The sequence below is a fragment of the Pempheris klunzingeri genome, chromosome 9 (assembly GCF_042242105.1).
Source record: "Pempheris klunzingeri isolate RE-2024b chromosome 9, fPemKlu1.hap1, whole genome shotgun sequence".
Classification (NCBI taxonomy): Eukaryota; Metazoa; Chordata; class Actinopteri; order Acropomatiformes; family Pempheridae; genus Pempheris; species Pempheris klunzingeri.
Window position 1 is genome coordinate 16,379,611 of NC_092020.1, and position 23,484 is coordinate 16,403,094.

Consider the following 23,484-nt stretch of genomic DNA (forward strand, 5'->3'; position numbering starts at 1 on the left):
TGCTGGGAGGACGAGCAGAACGACACGGCAGGTACAAACAAGCAAGCCCTTGAAGATCATCTGGGGCAAAGCATATTTACACAAAGTAGACTGAAAAGACTCTTCTTCATGCACACACACACAGACACCACAAACATACAAGCTTGTTGTTCTCAGGGTTTCACATAATAGTAGCATTCTTAACATATTTATCGATAGTTTTCTAACCAGAAAGCACATATGGCGCCTCGTTTTCAGATAAGTGACCAGCCAATTCCTGTCAAATAATATAATTAATAAAAAAGGACAAATCTGTTGTATGATGCAATCGGGCAAAACATTCAAAATCTGCAAATGACGCCGAGTCCACTGAAGAGAAGCATGAATGTCACAGTGTGGTCCGGTGGGTTTTGACTCATAAGTCACTGATTAAAAGCCGTCATGTGGAGGCCAGACAGGACCTGGGGCTGCAGTGCAAGCTGCGGCCCGAACCAAATGCCTTGCTGTCTCGCCCAGGGCAAGATGGAGGAGGGATTTCTTTGCCTGGAGTGACCAGATGGGGGGTTAGCAAGCTGCTGCAGAGTTTAAGTGTCCTTGGTTTCCCCTTAGCAACAGTTAAAAACAAAAGAGAAAATACACATGGACTTGTGGCTAAAACTTATCTCTCTCATTTACAAAATACAGCCCAATGAGGTGCAGCACTTGGAAGTTAAAGGCATGATGATTGTTTATTTCCATTTTCAACAAATTCCATAAAAATGACCAAATCGTACAAGTGTTGTCTGTATAGCTGAACATAGATGATTTCTCTGTGCCATAAACCTCAATTAAAACCATTAAAACTGTTAATTAGAAACCTTAATATTGCAACTAAATGTTCTTCTGGTGTTAAATTGGAGCTTTAGTGTCACCATAAAATGTTTTTGACCTGCACAAGAGCAGTGTCTCTCTCCTCTTGTTTTGAGAACGTCCAGAACAAAAACAAGATACAACACTCACTCTAACCGATAAGCAGGAACCAAAGGTGCTTGTATTGTGCAAAACATATCCTAAAGTTATGACTATAGATACACGCCTACGCAAACAACATCCACAACTGTTAGAATATCATAGCATCACTTCAGGGATGTGCTACCTGTGACGCACGAACCCCAACGGCCAATTAGAAAAGGTTACATACTTTACTCTGTCCAAGAATCATTTAAAATCAGATGTTTGGCTCAGTTTGTTGCTCCTCTGACATTCAGCAAAGCACCAAATGTGTATAAATCTGCAAATGAAAATAGTTCCCAACAAATGCACTATTTACTCCTGTTTGAGTAGTGCTCATTATAAACTACAATGCCCAGATGTTTTATGAAACTATTTAGCCTTCTTAAAAAATGAAAATATTTATATGTGACTAGTTTAAGAGCCACAGAGAGGCTGAGCCAGAAAATATTGGAATATAGACTAATGTACTCACGTTGATTTCGGTCTTTACATGTGATTTCTTTATAACAACAAAAACATAGGATATTTAATGGGGCTATTTTCAGATAATTAGGTGAAAACATCAAAGCCCCTGAGCTCTGTTTTTAACTAACACAGTTAGTGTGAGGCATCATTCTTTATTCAGACAAATTGCACCAGGTTCCTCCTCACAACTTGAAAATAAGGATTATGATTTCTTCTAAAGTTCACATCAAGCCAAGACAATGACAACAAGGTATCAGCAACTCGTTACATCCGCGCTCCAAATAAAAGAATTAAGATTTAAGGGGCCTTCATTATCAGCTCTCTCTGAAGGACATCAAAGGCTGTGGTGGAGTGAGAGTGCAGCTGCCCTGACGGTGTGAGTTTCTCCTCTCTCACTCCAGAGGAACTTGTTTGTGTTGAGGATGTTTACTGATCCCAGGAAAGACAAACAGCCTCTTTCTTGTTTGTAGGTACCGCAGCTCAAACAGAGGACTGTGGGCCAATTCTGTGTGTGTGTGTGTGTGTGTGTGTGTGTGTGTGTGTGCGCGAGAGAGAGCGAGACAGAGCTTCAGGATGTATTGTATTGCTAGGTCAGTGTTTATCTTGTCTTTTCTGTGTTTTCACCCCACTTCCAAGTTTCCCATCAGAAGCTGAGCAAATCCAATGCTGTTAAATGCAATTTGTCAAAATAGGGCAGCCAAGGCATGCCAAAAGGCAGCTGCACACACCAGACCATATCTACAAAATATCGAAAATCTGCAGTCATTGAAACTTCTGATTTAGATAAACTTCTGGTTTAGATAAGTGATGGCTGTACTTCAGCCTCATAACCAACTAATTAATAACTCTGCCATGTGTAATCAATACAAAATCAAACAATAAATAGCCATTAAACTCTAAATTTCTGAGCAATATTAAGTAACTCTGTTATGATACCTCATCTAAACACATGGTGTCACTCTTTCTCATCTATGTTGATAGATGTTGGGGGAAGGCCTCAATCCTCTCTTCAGCTGTTTGTTACTCAGTCCACATTTAGCACATTCAATCATGTTGTCAAGTTGTTGAAAACAATAATTTTGGCAGTCAAACTTGTCACCATCAAACACAGTCGCTTTATGTGATTTGTGTGCAGCACTTAAAACTTTCCATTCTCCAGACGTTTTAGGTCTATGTCTACATTTGTTGATATATCCTGGTTTAAAATAATTAGATAAACAGGCTCAAAGTAACACATTACACTTTGGTTTTCCCTTATCTGAATCCAGGCTGTCATGTGCTGTACAGATTGTAACGTGTCATTTGTGATTTTATATAAATATGATTTACTTTACTTGTCTTGAATCTTTTCATGGCACCCTCATTCAAACATATCCTGTTTTGAAAAAACATGTTTGTCTCATTTTAACGTAATTATTTGGTGTATGGTTGCCAGCGATTACATTGTGTGCATTACTTTTTATGTAGGCAGGAGGCAAAGCAAGAAAGCGGGGTTCAGATGAAACCACTTTTTTATGGAGATGATTACGCTTTCCGTTAATCCTGTAATTCAGTGGATACTGAATTAAAAACTTAGCTTCACTTCCTGAGTGTCTTATTATCAAATGACATCTGTATTACTACAGTGGAGTGTGCCAATCTGTGAGCTTGTATCAGCAAATGTCACTTTGTATTGAGGTTTCCTTCCACAGCTATAAATCCTGGGGGAAACAGCCCTTCACAGCGACGTTTTATGGCACAGACACTTCCCTTCCATTCTGCAGGGGGTATGGAGCTTTACACCGTGTGTTCATGTGTCACAGTCCTTTTAACTGGCACAGTCCCAAAACCAGTAGGATTTTTCTATTCACAGTCATCCAGGTGTTCACATACAGATGTTTTGATAAGACAATAAGTTTGGAATGTAGGTGAAGCAAAGGGTGACGGAGGAAAAATAATACAAAAAGCACAAAAGGATCCTGATTACTATCCTAAAAGACTAATAACTATACACATATAAGAAGCTTTTTTACATAGTCATTTAATAATTCAAAAAATGAATTGATTCTTAAAATTGCTGCTTTTAATTTTCTGTCAGTCAAATAACCAGGCAGGGATATTTGGGCAAAATGTGCCTCAAAAGCTTCCACACTTTGGGACTTTGTTTGAGAATAATATCAGCTAAAGCACTTATTAACAGACTTGACGATGTGTCCTGGTTTATTAACTTATAGCGAGGCATTCATTTTTTATTTTTTCCTTATCTGTTGTATATTCCCATGTTCATGTGTTTAGTTACTCTACCATACATACAGCACACCAGGAATCAGGCAGCACTCCAGCATAGTGGAACTCTATGCAGCTCATTTTAACCCTGCAGCCCCTCAGCAGGTTAATAACTTAAGAACTTAAATGACACTCATCAAAACACAGCCACCCAGATTAAACATCTGCATGCTATAGTATGTAGACTGTACAGCATATGACATGTGGAATACAAAAACACTTCCATTTATAAAATATGATGTATTAAACCTGAATGACAACATTGGAAGACAAACAATACAAACATGCATTATGCTGATATGTAAAATGTGTATTTAAAATGGGTGTTTTATTGAGCCATGGCTGAAAAACTGTATCAGCAACATTTAGCAAGTAATTCATTGATGGAGAGTAACTACATTTACATTTACAAGTGCTGTACTTTTTTTTTGGTACTTTTACTTTACTTGAGTATTTCTGTTTTGTGATACTTTATATTTCCACTCCACTGCATCAGTGAGCCATGTACTTTTTACTGCTCTACATTTATTTGACTGCCAGAGTTACTCATGCAAAAACTATGAAAATCCTATGAAATACGATGCATAAAGAATCAATCATTCAATATTCATTCCAGCACTCACTGAACTATTGTACTCTTGTCCACAATTTAGAAAAACACTTTGACTTTGTGTGTTGTTGTTCATTGTTGCTCTTATGAATATACTTCATATCTTCTTCTTCTACCAACTTGTATGTAAATAATAGTTAAATGTTCATGTTTACCTTTGCCCTTCTTTGTTGTCCTTCTTGCCCCTGTATGTCTGTTTCTGTGTGCATGCACTTGGCCAATAAAGCTGATTCTGATTCAGTGCTTCACCATGAAACTAACCAGCAGAGTTTAAAGTACCTAAAACTGGCTGCACATTGACAAATTACATTATTAATGATTTCCATAATTAATCATTCTATTTTTAATACTGACAGTACCCTTTTCTGGGAATACTTTTGCACAGTTTTGAATGCAGGACTTTCCCCAGTAATGTATGTAATTCTGCTCTTAAATGTTAAAAAACAATTCTGCATGCATGATAATAGTGCTTATTTAAGTGTTCCCTGGCATGAGTAAATAAGTCAGCCTTGCACTAACGGACTCTTACTGTAACCCCGTGCTACATAGCGTTGCTGTAACCGTGTGCACACCTGCATGGACTTCTTCCTGTGCTGAACGTCTTTTGGCTTTGGGTTTGCTCGAAACTGGGAAAGTCGCCCAGCCTCCGCCTGTAGGCTGAACTACACCTGGGACACCCGGCTGGGGTGATTCAACGACAGCAATGCGGTAAAGAAAGTATCAGACCTAAAAAAAACAAAAAAAAAAAAACAGCCTCAGCGGTGCAGATGCTGCCCGGTGTTTGGGCTCTTTTAAACTGGTTATTCTCTCAGCTGAGTCCGGTCTCTTTGTTTTAGCTTGCGACACGTTAGCCGCTTCCGGAAAACAACCTTCACACAGGTAAGGCGAGTTTCGGTCTCCACTCGAGCTAATTCTGCTCCTTTATGCCAACAGACACCAAGCAAAGATGTTTCACGCCGTTTAAACTCGCGTTTAATGGTAAAACGTGTTTAATTTATTGCACACATTCACTCGCTGGCAGGAAACAAAAAGTGAGTTTCCGTGCTCAAGGTGTGCAGCAGTCAGCGCTTCCTCCGCAGGTCTCGTGCTGAAGGTGAAGCCATGTTCAGCTCGTGATACCGTCGATGTGACTTAAAGCTATGAAGCCTAACTTTTATTACCTCCTCTGTCATCTGGGTCTGTCACACTGGTGTAGTGATTAGGACCAAACCAACAGCCATGAGCTGACAAGGAGAGCAAGGGAGAAGGGGAGGGGGGTGAGTTATTTATGGTCCCATTGACAACACACACATCCAGGCAGGGCTGGAAAGTGATCACAAATGTCCTTGTTACTGTTTCTGAGGGGCCTTTTCATTTAGAAATGGAGAACATGATTGAATTACAGACTGGTTTGTTTGTATGTGTGTGTAATCATTCTGACATGGTGGGAAGGTACTGACTTTAAGTCAAATCTGAGTGTGTTTTACTTGAATATTTCCATTTAATGCTACTTTATACTTCTATCCTGATCCATTTCAGGGGTACTATACTATATTTTTTACTCCACTACAGTCATTTGATAGTTTTACTCCCAGGTTACTTTGCTGATAAAGATTTTACATACAAAAGCTATGATCATTGGGGAAAATATGATACATCTTTATGGATTATATTGCCTAACACTATGTGTAAGAGCCAAGTTCAACAACAAGCTACAACACTCTGAAAGGAGCCATTCTGCATATTGAGTGTCTTTCACCACTGGTCAAGGTGCAAATGTGGCACAAATGCTAAAATTGTGTGCAGCTATGCAGTTATTTAAAAAAAACAGCATACAAAAGGATTATTTCTATACTTGAGTATTTTCCAACAAAAGTAACTTGACTTCACCTTGAGTAATAATTCAGAAAGTAGCTTCTGTTGGACCAAAATATTGTAGTGTTTGTCTGCAGTAGCTGTTGTTGTTAAACCTGAATTGTTGTGACATTAGACAGTGAAAATCCAGCTGTCAAAATAGCCATATTTGACTGATATGTTTTTGAGTAAAATCAATCATCCTGTAGGAAAATGCTCTGATGGCCCTTCATGCTGAGATAGAGCTACAACAATTAGTTGATTAATCGTAATTAGTTGCCAACTGTTCACCGAATCACCAACAACTTTGATGATCAATTAACCATTTTTTTTACTTTATTAAGTAATTTCAGAAGAAGAAAAATGGATGAATTTTCTTATTTCAGCTGCTCAGATGTGGTTTCTTTACTCCTCTATGGCAGTATGGCAGTGGATATCTTTGGGTTGTGGACAAAACAAGACATTTGAGGACGTCGGTTTGGACTTTGGGAGACAATGATCAACATTTTTCACAATTTGCTGACATTTTATGGACGAAACAACTAATCAGTTAATCAAGAAAGTGATCGACAGATTAATCTGTAATGAAATAATGGTCAGTTGCTGCCTTATAACAAATACAAAGGCAACATCCTTGGCTGATGACAAGTTAAGGCCACGGGTTGTGCTTATTTGGTGTGGCAGGCAGGCTGATGTGCGGTGGGAGGCTCAGAGGCCCTGTAAATATGAGCTTAACCTCCATGTGTGATTTATAGGCGAGACACTGGTACCAGCCCTCGTGTGAGTATCTGTAGTGAGGCTGAGAGTCCAGCTGGTCTGATTATATGAAAGTACAAACCAGGAAGAAGTTGGAGTGGAGAACACTTTGAAGACTGATGGTTTTATTGTGACACAGATGGTTTGTGTTGTTGGATTATTTCCTGGATATAAATATACAATTCAGATACTGTGCTTTGTATTTAAAGCAGGAGATTTTGCATGTTCCAGTTACATAATGTTGAAACAGTGAGTAAAATGAAAATGACGTGGATATGTGGATATTTCCACATAGCTTTAGAGATAAGTAATGTGGAAGTGATGCAGCCATAAAAGTGTAATCTTGAGCGTGTTGGAGCTTCTCACTTGATTATGTCATACTCAAGACACGGATGATTAAGAGCTATTTATCCCTGGGTAGTAATTTCATCCATTTTCCATTTCATTTGCAGTATTCATGAGTTATTTCTATTGGCAGTACCAGATGATGGTGTTGGGTAGAGTTAGACATGACACAACTCCTGTCTCATGGACTGCAGAAATGATTTGGTCTAACGTGGCCTCACCTGTGTGTTCACTGAGGGTGTGGCAGCACATGTGAGTCACTCATATCAACCATCAAAGCGAGTGATTGGACTCAGCTTTGAAGGAATGCCACCTCTGGTAATCCTCTGGGAGACCAGAGGACACTGCAGGGCCACAGACGTTTCCCTCGAAAGCTTAGACTGTCACATGATTACAAGGCATTTGATTTGGATAAGGCGTTCCCTCATTAAGGCTGGCTGTATTCAGCAGATATGCTTGTCGTTGTCTCTGAACCTGTAAAAAACATATTTCACCTGATCTGTTGTGCAGTGGTCATAGAGCTGTGCTAGCTTCATCAACATGGACTTTAACTCTAATCTAACATCTTTATTTATGTGTAGGATTCCTGTGAAATCATTGTCTTGCAGTAGTGTACGATTAATCTTAATATGTATCTGTGAAACTATACTTGAGGTGATGCTGAGGTTGATATGTTTTTACAGAATGTGAATGTTTTGAACCTGTAGATGACTGAAATGAAAATGTCCACTTTTCTAGGCCTGCAACTAATGACTATTTTCATTATTGCTTGTTTATTTGGTTTTTTTGGGGATCTTTGTTTTACTAATCACTTTATTATTTAATCAGAAAATAATATAAAATGTTTGAAAGCCCAAGGTTATGTCTTCAGGTTGCCTACTTTCTTTGACAAACCCAAAGACATTCAGTTTAGATCTACAATTAACAATTATTTTCACGATTAATCTGCTAATTATTTTCTATATTAATAGATTATTTGTTTGGCCTATGATATTTCAGGAAATAGTGAAAATTGCCCATCACAATTTACAAAACTTAATTTGTCTGAGCTACAGTCCAAAACCCAAAGATATTCACTTTGAGTGTCTTATTCTGCATTAGAGCTGTGTTGTTAATCGTTAATTGTCAAAAATTAAGGTAACTCACCAACTATTTTGCCAATTGATTAATTGGTGTGAATCATTTTCAAGAAAAAGTTAAAACTCCCTGAATTCAGCTTCTTAAATGTGAAAGGTTTGTGTTTTATGTGTGTCAAAATGAGACATTTGAGGACATCACCTTGGGTTTTTTGGAAACAGTGATCAACATTTTTCACGATTTTCTGAGATTTATGGACTTTTAACTGATGAATTAGTCAATACAACAATCAGCAGATTTATTGATAATGAAAATTATCTTTATTATTTACTCCTCTAGTCTGGCTTTAATGATTACATGGCACATGAGAAACCTGGCTATTCATATTCCTGTATACATGATCGTAACGGTCTGTGTGCAGCAATGTCTTGATTTCTTACCACCTCAGTCACAATGTTCAGAGTGAACTTTCAGAAAACTGGATAATGTGTTTACATGGCACAATGTTTTGGTTTCTATTGGCATACTCCAGACAGCATATCTGAGTTTCTATGATATGATGTTTACATGTGCAACACTAACACTAGGATACTAGTGCGCATGTCAGTGCAGTCAGCGATATAAAACCGAAACAGCAAAGGTGGCATTTAAAAAGCTATAGAATTGTGAATCAGCTAATTGATTCATTGAATCAATCAATTCTAATCGTTATTGAACTACACTTTTTTACATTATGCCTTTGGTGTTATACTGCTGTGTCTGTTGTGGTGATGGTGGACAGTGACAGATAAACAGGACGGTCTTCAGGGTCGCTACATGTCTTCCCGTGAATGCTACATGCTACATCCTCAGTGAAACCCACTGGATGCTCTGTGTAGCCAGTTGTGACTCCCAGCTAGTGCACGTCACTTAATCACAAAGCAAATAATACACCTTGATAGAAGGGAAACTAAATGTTTTATTGATTGATAAGACATCCAGCTGTACCCTTTGCAGTTGGACAGCATGGTGTGTTTAATGCAAGTGTATTGTTTCTCTCTTGTTTCACATTCTTGCAGCAGGTCATGTGATTTCCAAATAAATGGAGCACAGCCTGGTTTCTACTGCGCTTCCCTCTCTGTGCTACAGGATCTGTGACCCCTATCCATTACAGGACTAGGTATCACTTGTACAAAGTAAAGACAAGGAGAGAAAGAGGGAGTTCTGAGTGACCTCAGCCAGTGTGCATGTATGTGGATAGGTGTGTTCACACATATTTGTAGCTGGTCTTTTGTGTTTACAATCAGACATTCAGCTACTGAGAGTATTTTACCTGTGGTAATGCAACATCAGCAGTCTGAGTCCCCAACCCCCCCAAACACACACATACACTTACACACACATTCACGGGCAGAAGGAACACTTCTCCTCTCCTCTCACTCTGCCTAGTTACACCAATTCCCCTCTGCATTCCTCACACCGGTGCAGTCAGAGCTCATACACATCTATGCTCATGCACACAAATATGTGTCCACACACACACGCACAGACATTATTCTGATGGTGTGCTGCTGGAGAGGCAGGGCTCTGGTTTCATTCAGGCTTCAGGCAGCAGCCAGGTTAGAGTCTCGTGTTTGCATGCAGTGGCTACCGGGCGCTTGACAACAAAGATATCTCGGGTGAGTCGCTCCAAGGCAATAACACTGGAGATAAAGCAGTCTTTTTGTGCCTGAAATCTGGACGTAGGTCACCAAGAGAAGGGAGAACTGAAGGAAGTGAGTTCATTGTGGTGGTTTGTTTTTTTTCTTTCTTTTTCATATGTGATAATGTTCAAGAGAAAATTTTTCCTTACTTCTGTGTGCACTTATGAAAAAGTCATCTTTAGCCCCTCATGGTCTTCTGAAATGATGCTTGTCAAAGTGTTCAGCTCAAAACTCAAATGACCAGCTAACAAATGTTCACCCTTCGCATTTCATTATTATCAAAATCCATACACAAACTGTTTTCAGTGGATGCAATTTATGTTACAGGCTAGATTTTATGAGATCTAACTCAACATATTTGGTGTAACTCATGATAAGTCCATTTATTTGATATATTTGTTCATAAGTGGAGTAAGTGGCCAAGAGCTTCTCCAAAGAATGCGCTCCTAATCAGCACTCTCCTTATGAGAAGGAATTAAAGAAGATTAGGAGCTGCACAAAGGGATGGAGACCACTGCCGATTGGGTGCAAGGGGTCATTAGTGACGGGGGTTGTATTCCTGCCCAGTTCATTCAAAATTCTTACTCTTGTGTAGTGCCATGCCTTTGTTCCTCCCCATTAGCAGAGGTTTGACTTTAGTCCGTTTTCTCTTGCCTCATTTCACAGAGTTTAGCCCTTTCAGTGTGGAGCTCGGTGACTTTTAGCTGAGATGAGAATTCCTTTTGTCCCTCAGGAAGCTAGCTGAGAGGAAGCAGCTGCAGCTTGCTGCCATATTGCTGCTGCTGCTCTGTGGATTTGTCATTTCCTGTGGAGCTGGCCGGTTTGAGTATGGACAGTCCAACTTTTGCAGTAGACCTTACTGTGTTTCTCTCTTAACAGAAAATCAAAATGGAGACATGGAGATAACATTGTTGACTCTGGATCATTGTTGCACCCTCCCAGTTGGAATGGATTTAGCTTTGAACATGCAGACATAGACTTATGAACTATACCTTTGAATAAAATTTTTAAGGAGATAATAGGAGACAGATCTTTTCCATTGGCACAGAAGTTTGGACTGAGCTCCCTCAGCCAATGGCTACAACGGAAAACACCAAAGTTGCTGGCAGCAGTAGCGCAGCAGGTCTGTCGTGGACACGCGTATGTAAGGAGTGCGGCCAGCAGCACGACGGGCAGGACAGCCACCTGTATGAGTACCAGGATGAGGTGGACGATGAACTGGTTTGCCACATCTGTCTGCAGCCCCTCCTCAGACCTATGGACACCCCTTGTGGCCACACCTATTGCTTTCACTGTCTGAGTAACTTCTTGAAAGAGCAGGACTTCTGCCCTGTGGACCGCCAGCCGCTGCAGTTGCACCAATGCCGTCCGTCCAGCCTGCTGGTCAGGAACCTGCTGGACAAGCTGACTGTGATGTGCCCCCACTATACAGAGTGTCAGCAACAGATGCAGCGCTGTGAACTGCAGCCTCACCTGCACAACAGGTAAGGCTCTGGATGGATGGATGCTCACAGGTCATGAAAGCAAATTCAGTGGTTATTGTCAGGCCTTCACCTGGCCAAAATGGGAATGCACAAAAAATATGCTCTCTCTTTATCAAATGCAAAGCAGTGTTCACAGTATCGCAACCAGCCCTGCTATGCAATGTAATCCTGTACAGTGGTTGTGCAAATAGTACTTCTTGAACCTTCAGTCACCTCTGATAATACCTGTAGTTCCCTGTAGAAAAGTCTGTGTGAGGCAGACCTCATCTTCAGCAGAAGAGGCATGTTTATTATGCTGCCACAGCAGGGGAATACCACAAGTTTTCACAAATGACATTCAAATAATGCATGGATAGAGAGGGGGAGATGATACATCAACATAAGAGTCCTGGATTTTAACTTGTAAAGAGGCACAGGAGGCTTTTAGTAGGACTTCAAGGGATTTGTGGGATGGATTCAAATGAAGATGAGGCGTTTTAGGGCATATCAAGGAGAACCTGGGAATACAAGTGAAGAGTCGTATGTTACAGTGAATACTATTTTAGAGTGCAACGTCATGGGAATATGAACAAAGCAGTGAGAACAGGATCATAATTCATAGCAAGACATTGCTGTATAAAGACAACATGACAATTACTTATTTCTTCCAGAGCTAGATGACATTTTGCTCCAAAAGTTTGTGGTGGTGATATCACAGTGGGTCTTACGCCATGTTGATGTTTGTCTTCAAAGATAACAAATCCCACTAACCGGTCATGTGGTCACTGAAGGAATCATTCAGCATTTTTGGAAATACATTCTCATATCTGTCAAACTATACTTTAAAGTGGATGGATGGATGGATTATATTGTAAGGCACAAACACTTCTACCCTATATCCACATACTGCGTGCACGTATCTTTACAAGGAGGTAAACGAATAAGATTTAAAGTTTGCAATGTCACGACAAAAGAATTCTGACTAGTAGTCAAGAATGTAAAATAACTGTCATCAAAATTGTTTGTTTCTCCTCTACTTGCCCTCCCCAGAGACTGTTTTCCGTCTTTGAAACTGTACTATTCATTGCTGGTAGCACAGTTCCTCTATAATTATTGAGGTGCAGGTCAGTCGTCTGGTTTTTCACATGGCCACTGTGGTGCTTATCATCCTTGTGGCGGGCTGTGACGCAGTCAGTTGCGGGTGGCAGATTGTCCTGCTGCAGCCTCTCTGTGCAAACAATGAGGAGACAAAGTTCAGGCATCAGGTACAAGCAGCAGTCCCAGCACTCTGACTGACATAATCAGACTCAACCTACCTCACTCAGACACCCTGCAATGCAGTGAAATTCATGCTATGCTCATCTGCATAATGCATCTCATCTAAATCCTATGCATTGATACTCTTCCTGTCTCCTCTTTGCTCTCTCAAAACACCTTAAACACCCATTTTCTTTCTCTCCATTGCTGTATTCATCCGTTGCTCCTAGGCAACCTGAAACACGTAAGAACATCCCTGTCCATTTCATTAAAAAGATTCATATTCACACGTTGTTTCTTAAAGAGTAAAATCACTGGTCAATCATCGGCCATATTCTCTTTAATAGTTTGTTCCTGTCTTTCCTTAGGTGTCCTGTTTTTAAAAAACTACGGGAGGAAGCGGAGAAGAGGAAGCGGCCTTCGTGGAATGAGATAAAGGGACGTAAGGGTGACAGCGAGTCGTCTGGTGATGCTAAGCATTTGGCAACTCTGTCCCGAAACCCCACCCGAGATCAGCCTGAGCCTGGGCTGATAAATCCTGCCTATGAAGAAAGTGAGGATGGTATGGAGTCTCGTCATCATACTAACAATCACCATTACATCAGTGATTCAGTCCCACAAGTCTGTTGCTGTACAAAGAGGATGATTAGAATCACCATTTCATCATAATCTGAAGAAGCGACATTGAGTAATATTTTTTGAGCTTCTAGGTTGAACAGAAAAGGTTTCCTTGCTGGAGCAGAATACCTAAATCCTTGTGCTCGTCCCCTTCAGTGGGGGTGGTTGTCAAGACGCACAGCTGGGAGATGCTGATGTTTTTAGCCTCAAGGTTTTGATTCTGAATCTGTCAGAGGTGAATCATCAGCCAATTCGTAGGAACATGCACCAGCTCACAGGTATTTCAAGCAGACAGTCTCATCACAGGGAAAATCCCTGAAAGCAACTTGCAAGCCAATAGCATGGAACAAAGTCCACTAAAACATAGTTGCCAGGCAACTGGTAATCAGTATTCACAGAGAAGTCTGCATTGTTGTCATTATAATCTCTATTTCAATCAAATTACTGATGTATGCTCTTAAAATCTGAACAGACCTAGTGAAATACAAGTTTTACATTCATTGATGGTTGAAATTACCATAGTCTGACAAAAAAATGTAAGCGTTGACTCATCCAGGTAGTATTACCTCTGTAGTCAGCTGAATCCATGCCTTTTTAGGGCTTGTGGGACTTAAAAGATTGGTTGTAGCACTCCTGAGGAGTTAGCTGTAGCATCTAAGTACTTGTATGGCTGATCTAAGTACTTAAGGTTCATATTCTCAGCGTGCTACAACTTAATTGTAATAGTTAATTTACTGTGATGATTACAGGTTCACTCTGCTTCTCTCTTTCTTATCTCTGTTGCTGTTCACTGTGTAGTGTTAAAACAAACATCTCCCGAAAAAAAACACGTTATTGATTGACTCAGCACTGTGTGATTTTATGCATGTGTCTACTGGTGAAGAAGTTTCTCTCCGTTTTTCCTGGGAATACAGATGAGAAGAACATCTATTTTTATGGATTCAGGGAGAAGATTGGTAGAAGATATGCTCAAGCATATCTTAGCACAAACAATGTAACAGAAAAAGTCAGACTATCCCTTTAACTTACTGTATGTACTGAGGTGCAGCTCTTATTATTTATGAGGGATATAATTATCAAAGGTCCTTTTCGGTTTTTATTACATAATAATCACTAAATGCTGTTATGCCAAGCAGTATCTCCCTGGCTATGTTTTAAAGCACAGTTCCAGTTAAATACAACATGGCTTGTATTTTCATAGTTCAGGTCATCATCTCTACAAGTTATAGTAATATTGCAGGCACTTGAGTAATTACTGAGATCTGGCAGCATCTTGACACTGATACAAAGAAATCAGAAACACAAGCGGTCAGATGGTCTGAGAAGTTGTAAACGAGCCAACAGTGGTCAGATGATCTAAACCACTTTATTTGTTTGGTGACACTGAAAGTGAGGGCACTTTAAATGTCTGAAGTAATACCTCATTGCACAAGAAAACTGTGCTTGTAGAACTGTAAGTATGTTGATACAGAGTTAAACCAAGACATTGGTCTGTGAACTTTGATGGATGGTGACAATTTAAAAAATAATTTAACTGTTTGACTGTGTTTTGTCCCTAACACGAGTTTAGCCAAACAGGGATTATTTTAAAACCATTATGATTGCCAGAAAGTTCATGTTTCTTTTTAGCTACATTTTAACTTTAAACTTTACTCTGACATTGCTTGTTTTTTTTATCAGGTATGATAGAAGGTGCAACTCGGCTCCGTCCAGCCATATTTATTCCACTCTGTCCTCTGCTCCTCTCCCCTCCAGACAACACCCCCCTGCGGTCCAGTCTGGTGGCTGAGGCCAATGTGGTGGAGCTGTTCAGAGAGGAGCCGGAGGAGGAGCTGGGCCTTCGCATCGTGGGAGGGAAAGACACACCACTGGGGAACATAGTCATCCAAGAGATTGTTAGGGACTCACTAGCAGCTCGTGATGGCAGACTGGCCCCAGGGGACCATATCTTAGAGGTGAGAGTGACTCAAACTAAATAAGGATAGTGCTGAGATATGTCAAGTATTCACCTGATCTTCAGTGTGGGAATTTCAGGAAAATCCTGGTGGCCTAGCGTGACTCAGTTCAGCTCATCATATAAGCATAAGCACCTAGTCTTTGCATTCTTGTGGTGTTGTAAACACAGTGCTTTGCAGCTGGGAATGGGAAGGCAGATATTCAAGTTAAACAAGTTTTAGCTCCATGGTAACAAGGCGTGGTTAATATTGCCGGACCAAACATGTCATGTCAGTGTCACTGATTGACTTTCCACTTTCCTGTTTGAGGGGGTCAATGTTCAAACATGAGGAGGGATAATATTAAATAACCAGAGTTATTATCAAACAATGTGATGGGTTATCTGCTAGAGGTATTCTTACTTATTGTGTCACTTGGGGCTGCAACTAACAATTAGTATCAGTTAATTTGGCAATTATTTTCTTGATTAATAGACTGATTGTTTGGTCTATAAAACATCAGAAAACAATGTAAAGCCATCAAATGTCTTGTTTTTATCCGACAGTCCAAACCAACCAATTTTCAAAGGTGTGAAAAAATGACTCAAAACAGTAATCGATCCACTTTTACAGGCATTCTATAATGTAAATATTAAAGGTCTTGTAAAAGTTATACATATTTATGAATCTCTTTTAAGGAGAATGGAAATTCAGAATATGACTTATCTGAGATTTTAATAACTTGTGGTTTCCTCTCTTCCAAAAAATATCCTCCTCCTTGGATTTCTCCCCTCCGGTCGTTCTGTAATGTGGTACCGCTGTAAACCGAGCTCAGAGACTATTTCAGCCCCTGCTTCAGTGCATCCTCCAAAATGTAGCTTTTCCTCTAAAGACAACCGATCCTGAACCTGGAAATGAAAACAAAAACCTGTGAGCCAACAGGCGGCCTCCAGGATCTGAAACACTAGCTGCAGTTTTTTGGCTTTGTAGAGAGATGGTGGATGTAAAGAGATGAGGGAAGATTGCATCACGAAAATCTTGAAACTCAATCTTTCTCTTCCCCTTGAATCGAGGTATTGATTTTTGTGAAGGTCTGCTTCCACATCAGATTTGCAAGGCAAATATTACTTTGGCAGGTTCTTATTTTAAACAGAAGATGCAATCCGACAATAACTCGTAACTAATGTTTGTTATGGTTTTGATCATTCTAATGCAGGAAGTCGGATGCCACAAAGTCTGTTATCGAGACAGCCACTTTTTGGCTGATGTTAACACAATTATCCTGCAGGAAAAATAACATAATTAATCCCACTTCGCTGATCAAAAAAAACTCATAACTTTCTGTATTGGTAACATACATGTACAGCTTGTACTGAAACGTTTGTGTGAGGCTGCTCCACCGCTGACTGCTGTTGTTTCTCCTCTCTGTGCTGTCGTGTCTCCAGGTGAATGATGTCAGTTTGGCTTCAGTCCCCCACGAGCGGGCCATCGCAGTGCTGCGGCAGCCATCCCTCCTCAGGCTCACTGTCATGCAGGAGAAAGGTTTCAAATCAAGGGATCCGCGGTCTGATCACCACTCCTCCTCCTGCACCACTTCCAATGCCTCCCAGTCTTCTCACAGTCCCCATGGCAACGCTACCTCCAATCACAACCCTGGCACAGTCCTGCAGGTGACGCTAATGAAGAGTCAGCGCACGGAGCCACTCGGCATCAAACTCATCCGCAAATCGGATGAGAGTGGGGTTTTCATCCTGGACCTGCTGTCGGGTGGTTTGGCAGCCAAAGACGGAAAACTGAGGAACAATGACAAGGTGTTGGCTATCAATGGACATGACCTGAGGCATGGTACACCTGAGAGTGCTGCCCAGATCATACAGGTATATAAAGGACCAAAGATCTGATTTGACAAACATGAACAGGATAATCTAAATTATGTAGTTAAATTACAAAAAGGCTACTGTCACTTCTTATTGGCTGTTTGTCACCGTCTGTTGTTTCGGTTTTCCACAAACACTTAAATGTAGCAACAAGGAAGACTTTCTGTTTAACTTTGCAAAGATCTAACAAGCCTAAGAGCTTCAAGTCTTCAAGCTAGTTTAGATGTTTCAGCATTCATTACAATACACAAAGTGATGCTGCAGTAGAATCTTACGTCGTTACTAATTCGGCCCATGTAAGCTTGTGCTAACAGGATGAACAGGGTTTGTCCCACAAGAATGATGAATTTACCCAACAAATTTATTAAAAGTCCAATGACAGTGACAATATGCCAAATATGAGTTATGGTGGCCTGAAAGTGGCAGTAAAGGGAAAGGTCACGGTATCATCAAATCACCAAATTCACAAAAAAGTCCTCTGGGGATCATGACTCTTAATAGAAAATATCATGACTTTCTGAATAGTTTTTATCCAGACATCTTGCTGTGATAGATGGGCCAATATCGTCATCAGACCCCACTGCGAGCAGGCTAAAAATAAAGTTGTCTAAGAGTGTTAAACGTGATGGATTACAGATGTCAAGTACTTTGTCTCTGCTAGTTGAATTCCATCCTGAAATCACTATGAACCAAAAGCTGCCAGGAAGGTAGCAAATCAACCTAAAAACTCAGTAATCATGGCATTGAAAGTGGTCAGCAGTGACATAAATGATGTGTTGTGGAATGTACAAAACATGTAAAACAAATCAGTCAATCAGTAATCACAGAATTAACAATAGCGTATTGTCTATGTATATACAGTACAATAAATTGTTTTTCTTTTGTGTGCATTTAGGCGAGCGAGGTGCGTGTGAACTTTGTGGTGATGAGACCTGCAGAGAGTCAGGAGGAGGGAGGAAGCAGCAGAGAGGGACAGCACAGCAGAGCAGCCAGGAGGCCTGAACCGCAATACTTCAGACGCCGGTCCACCTACATGAAGGTAGTACTGCTCAAAGTACTTTTCAGATAAAATGGTTCATACCCACATTTGTTTGAGCCCCTGCCATCTGCTGGTTGCTTGAGTTCTAGCTTCCTTTTTACGCCACTAACCACAATGTTGGTCGCAGTGTCTTACAAAGTTTACATGTTTATGTTTACACAGTGTACTTGTGATGCTTGCCTCTTTGTCAGTCACACTCAGTTGTACCATACGCTGTCAATAGAAAGAATAGCAACCCCCCAGTCGGGGGTGAGAAGCTTTGAGAGCAGACACCTGCGTCGGTGAGCGGAGATGAAAGCTCCTCTCTGTGGCCTCCCTCTGTCCTGATCAAAAGGCCTGGGGTGCTGCTCACTCTGCCGCTACGGGGCCACCGTCTTGTTGTTTTTTGGTTGTTTCTTTGCGTGGCAGAGGATCAAAGCTGGTAACAGTTAGCTTTCGCCTGCAGAGTCGAGCCTTTTCGTCTTGCTGGGGGGGGTTGGGTTCCCTGCTGGGGGGAGGAAGAGCCCCCACCTCCCCCAAGCTTCCCTTCTGATGGTTTACAGACTCCAGAGAGAAACAAGGAGGCTGGATGAAGCTGTCATTTTCCACACATCTTTTCCACTACGAGAGCTTAGTGTTGATCCTCACACGCTCCCTCTACCCTTGCCTCTCAGCTCCCTCTCAAATGTTTCACATTTGTTTCTACGAGAGGTTTTGAGAGAGGAATTGATTAAGCTAAAGGATCCTGGAGAGGCTGAAGTTAATTGGCAGCACTCCATGAATGTAATGTCAAACAAAACAAGATAAAACAATAATTCTTATGATGACTTTGTGACATGGTATCCCGAACAGGGCCAGAATTATTTTTAAAATCCATATAGTGATGTTGGTTGATGCATTCGTCATTGGTTGGTTTTAATTTATCTCAATGTTCATATAGGATCCTCCAGGTGGGTTTTCCAGCCAGGAGAAGACTGTTAGCATGAAGAAGGAGCCTCGGCTTTCTCTGGGCATCACAATTGCTGGGGGGAGGGACTGTCGCAGCCGCCTGCCGGTTTACATCACGAGTGTGCAGCCTGTCGGCTGTCTGCACCGAGATGGCACCATCAAAAGGGGTACAATGCAGCAACTGGTTGTCTGTGATTCTAAGAAGGAATTTGCAGTGTGTTTGTAATGTTATTTGTCATGGCAAGGGCTAACAATTATTTTCATTATCAAGTAATCTGCTGATTTCTTTTTCTAATTATCAAACAAAAAATGCCCACTATATTTTCCCACAGCCTAACATAATGTCTTCAGATGTCCAAAAGTCCAAAATCCAAACATATTTAGTTTACTATCATTTATGACAAAGAAAAGCCTCAAATTTTCACATTTGAGAAGCTGGAACCAGAATTTTTTGGACATTTTTATTTGAAAAATGACTAAAATGATTATTCAAGTGGAGTTTTCTGTCGATCAACTAATGATCTTATTGCAGCTCCAGTCTTGGCTGAATGAAAATACACAGGAGTCCTTATACAGTTAGTGTATTAAGACTGGAGGTCAAACTTTAAACTTAAATACACTGAACACAGCAACAGCGAGAAACTATTTATGGGAAACACTTTCCAGTTCTGTTTGCAAATCTATTACAATGTGACAATTGGCTGAATAGGAAAAGGGCAATCCTCTTTTCACTTGCCTCTATTCAGGGATACAATGTGTCGCTCAAGGACACTTAAACAGAGAGGATGTGTGCTAAAATAGAGGCTTGACACTGTCTTCTCTGGGAGAGGTGCGGTCTCTGACCATTATGCCTGCCTTAGAGTACATTCACATTACTCATTAAAATTTTAAATACATCTTTTTCTGTTTGTTCCAGCTCTCTGAAGGCTGTTTTGGAAGAAAACTGCATTTTAGTCTAGACAGAGTGTTTAAATCTTGGAATAGCAAAGTGTGCGCAGAAAGATTTAGCAGTTTTCATGTTGTTCAGGGGTCCACTGTGAACTTTAGAGGTCTCTCTGAAATGTGTCTGTCCGTGTTCACAACATCCTCTGTTTCCCCAGGTGACGTTCTGCTGAGCATCAACGGTGTAGATCTGACCCAGTTGACCTACAACGAGGCAGTGTCAGTGCTGAAGGCTCAGACAGCTCAGTCCCAGGTGGTGCTCCGAGTCATCCAGACGCTCTCAGAGGACTCAGAGGAGGACACCGAGGCTGCCAACAAGGACGAAATGGATCCTATGGACGACCCACGAGACGACACTCTCAACTGGACGCCACTGTGGACTCGCTGGCTGGGGTTACCGAGGTAGAGCCGCCATCAGCTGAATTCTTTTCCTTTACTTCAAGTGTATTCTGTTTGTTTTCATCTTGGAAGAGTTAGTTCTGACTGTGGCTGTGTTGTTTCAGTCACATGCACTGGTGCCGGGACATCGTCCTGCAGAAGACCAACAACGAGAGCTGGGGCTTCAGCATCGTCGGCGGCTATGAGGAGAGCCACGGCCAGCAGCCCTTCTTCATCAAAACCATTGTGCCTGGTACGCCTGCTCACTTTGATGGTCGCCTCAAGTAAGTTCACTCCAATTTGACTCCCGTTTAACACATTCAGCAGCCGTGGGCTGTCATCGCTCTCACTCGGCAGAATCCACATTAAAGGTCTGTGTTTCTCTCCAGGTGCGGTGATGAGATAGTGGCAGTGAACGGAGCCACAACAGTAGGAATGAACAACTCTTCTCTCATCCCCATGCTAAAGCTGCAGAAGAACAAAGTCACGCTGACTGTGGTGTCCTGGCCCGGGAGCCTTTTGTAGTAAAAGCACACATGCCCATTCACTCTCTCTTCTTTCTTTTAGCCTCTCACATGCACACACAGATCCATGCCCTGTTCTGCTGCATTCTTGACTCACTGTCCCCTCCATATGTAACTCATTGTTATGTTTTTATTAGGCTTTTGATAAGTTATGTAACACAGAACATGTGTGTACTTAAGAACCATCCTGTGTACAATTTCCCAGGCGTAGTCTTAGCAGGCAGATAATCGCACAACTCGGAGAGCAAAATGGATTTAATCAGGGTGCAAAAATGATGACAATCAGTGAATTATATCAAACTGGAAGGATAGTTGTTTTTTGGAACACCTCTTTGATCCTTTTCTGAATACTTAATGCATTTTGTATTTTTTTTGCTTTCCTGTTCAGTGATGTTATTGTTTGGTTGTCGTGACTTGATTCAAGTGATTCACATAAGGAGATCCAAAGATGAAATGTAGTGCTTACTATATATGTAGACAGTTGTGATGAAGACTTGTACAGTAGATAACTACATAAAACAAAATGGCTGCTGACTGCACAGACCAATGCCAAAGACAGAAAAATCATCCTGCCCTGCACATGTTGTCCTACTTGTGTGGTTCCATCTCCTTTAATTACATTGCACTTTGAAAAACATACAACAAAATGATAAAGCCATGATGGAAATTCAAGCAGCACACTTTCATGCTGACACAGACAGGAAGATTCAGTTTAAAGGGGACTAAAGAGTCCAGTCATATCTCAGCCATGGAAGTAATCAGTAAAATCTCACTCACTCCAAAACTTAACAGGAAACCTGCATAGACAGATTCATCAGAACTGCATTGGAAGGAAAGAGCTTGTTTCCTGTTAACTCTTAATATTAGCAAACGCTGCAATAGCAAAGACAAATTGGACATGTTTATATAGTAGTTTAAAATGTGAGCTGTTTTGTAGAGGCAAATTATTCTGTGCTGTGAGTGTTTGATCTTAATCAAACTGTTAACCTATAAATGAGGCATTCAGCTTTTGACTTAGTCCATTGGCCAGTGCGCTGTATTTATTTTTAAATGATACTCTTACTGAAAGACTTTGACAAACAGGTGCCCTTTAGAAATTGAAGGACAAACCAGAATGTATACTTGCCTTAAATTGCCACTGTACCAAAATGTTTTTCCCCTCATTGTTTCCTCTCGTTATATAAAGATTATAAGACTTTGAGAGGAGAATGGCCTTGTTCTGATATATTTGTGTTACCTCGTTCTTTTTGTGTCAACACATTCCCAGTGGCCTTTCTTGTATCTTAATTGATACAGGACTTATTGAAATATATATATATAATATTATAATATACAGTAGGTAGTGTGTGTATTAGCCCGTCCACTGTTTCATTATGTTCAATAAAATCATAACAAATGATGGTGCTCTGTTTATCATGGCCTCTAACTGTACATACAGTTAAGGTCATCTGTGAACCAAAGAGGAAGAGACATAAGTCTGGGAGTTCACTGGTTCCAGTCTGACAATGAGGGAGATCTGAGCGGTTTCTTAGTTCTAAATGAGCTGCACTTCCAGGGCAATATGATTGAAGTCAGTCACCCCAGACAGAAATGTCCAATAAACTGTACAGTCTGTTCATGGTTCAGTCTGACCCCTAGTGGACAGAAACTATATAGACTAAAGAAGTGGCCTAGGTTCCTCAAAATATGTCTGAGACATAAATCTATGTATTTTTTTCACAATAACCATTTGCTCAGCAGTCACGATATGATAACGCTAAATTAAATATGACCTAACATATAACCTGGCCTACATTTTGTTCTGGATTCAATTAGATGTTGGTTCAGAGTGTACAGTTCACAAGTGAACAAGTTTGTGAATATCTACATGTGCAAACACACACATGCAGGGTGTGAGACCTTTTACGACCTTCCTCACACACATACCCACACCCAGACACGTTTGTGTTTGCTCATGCAAACACACAAGACAGTGAGACCAGTACAACTTGCTTCACATGCAAAAAATACAAATGCAAGTCAAACTATGTACATACATATTCCCAGCAAAACGTCCTTAAAGCATCTAAAGTAAAAGTGCTAAGATGCAGAACGCCCCTCCAGAGGATAATATTTGGTATCCACAAGTCCTTATCTTGTAATACAAGAGTTTTCAGGATTTCAAGGACACTCCTGTTGTGGGTTTGTTGCAGGATCAGTTGCAGCTTTATCTTTCTAAATGGTGACTTCATAACTCCAGCCTGAGCTGGTCTAATCAGCCACATAAATGAAAACACCTGCATGGTTATGCAGGGCCTTTGATTTCTAAAAGTACACAATGTGTTATTGTTTGTAAAATAGAAACTTAATTTACCAACTTTACGTGAATGTGGAGTAAAAAGTCTAACATTCCCCTCAAACATGTGGTGAAGTAGAAGTATAAAGCGCCACAGTTTGGAAATATCTAAGTACAAGTAGATTGTACTTAAGTATAGTACTTTAATTAAATTAAGTACTTAACACCACTGTGAATATTGACTG

The 23,484-nt window shown here is 40.7% G+C and overlaps 1 protein-coding gene across 2 annotated transcripts; it reads left to right on the plus strand.

Moving 5' to 3' along the window:
• The first annotated feature begins 4,914 nt into the window (after positions 1 to 4,914).
• Positions 4,915 to 22,629, plus strand: lnx2b (ligand of numb-protein X 2b). 2 transcript variants are annotated; one of them, XR_011585033.1, is made up of 11 exons: positions 4,915 to 5,191; positions 10,885 to 11,489; positions 13,094 to 13,287; positions 15,099 to 15,298; positions 16,723 to 17,154; positions 18,050 to 18,193; positions 19,113 to 19,287; positions 20,221 to 20,464; positions 20,566 to 20,724; positions 20,830 to 21,133; positions 21,170 to 22,629. XR_011585033.1 is itself a non-coding variant. In XM_070837089.1 (10 exons), the coding sequence occupies exons 2-10, from the start codon at positions 11,080 to 11,082 to the stop codon at positions 20,963 to 20,965; spliced, it is 2,094 nt and encodes a 697-aa protein (XP_070693190.1). In that variant the 5' UTR covers positions 4,915 to 5,191; positions 10,885 to 11,079; the 3' UTR covers positions 20,966 to 22,629. The 2 variants fall into 2 exon arrangements, 1 of the variants encoding a protein (XP_070693190.1); XM_070837089.1 differs by having other exon boundaries at positions 20,830 to 22,629.
• The last annotated feature ends 855 nt before the right edge of the window (positions 22,630 to 23,484 follow it).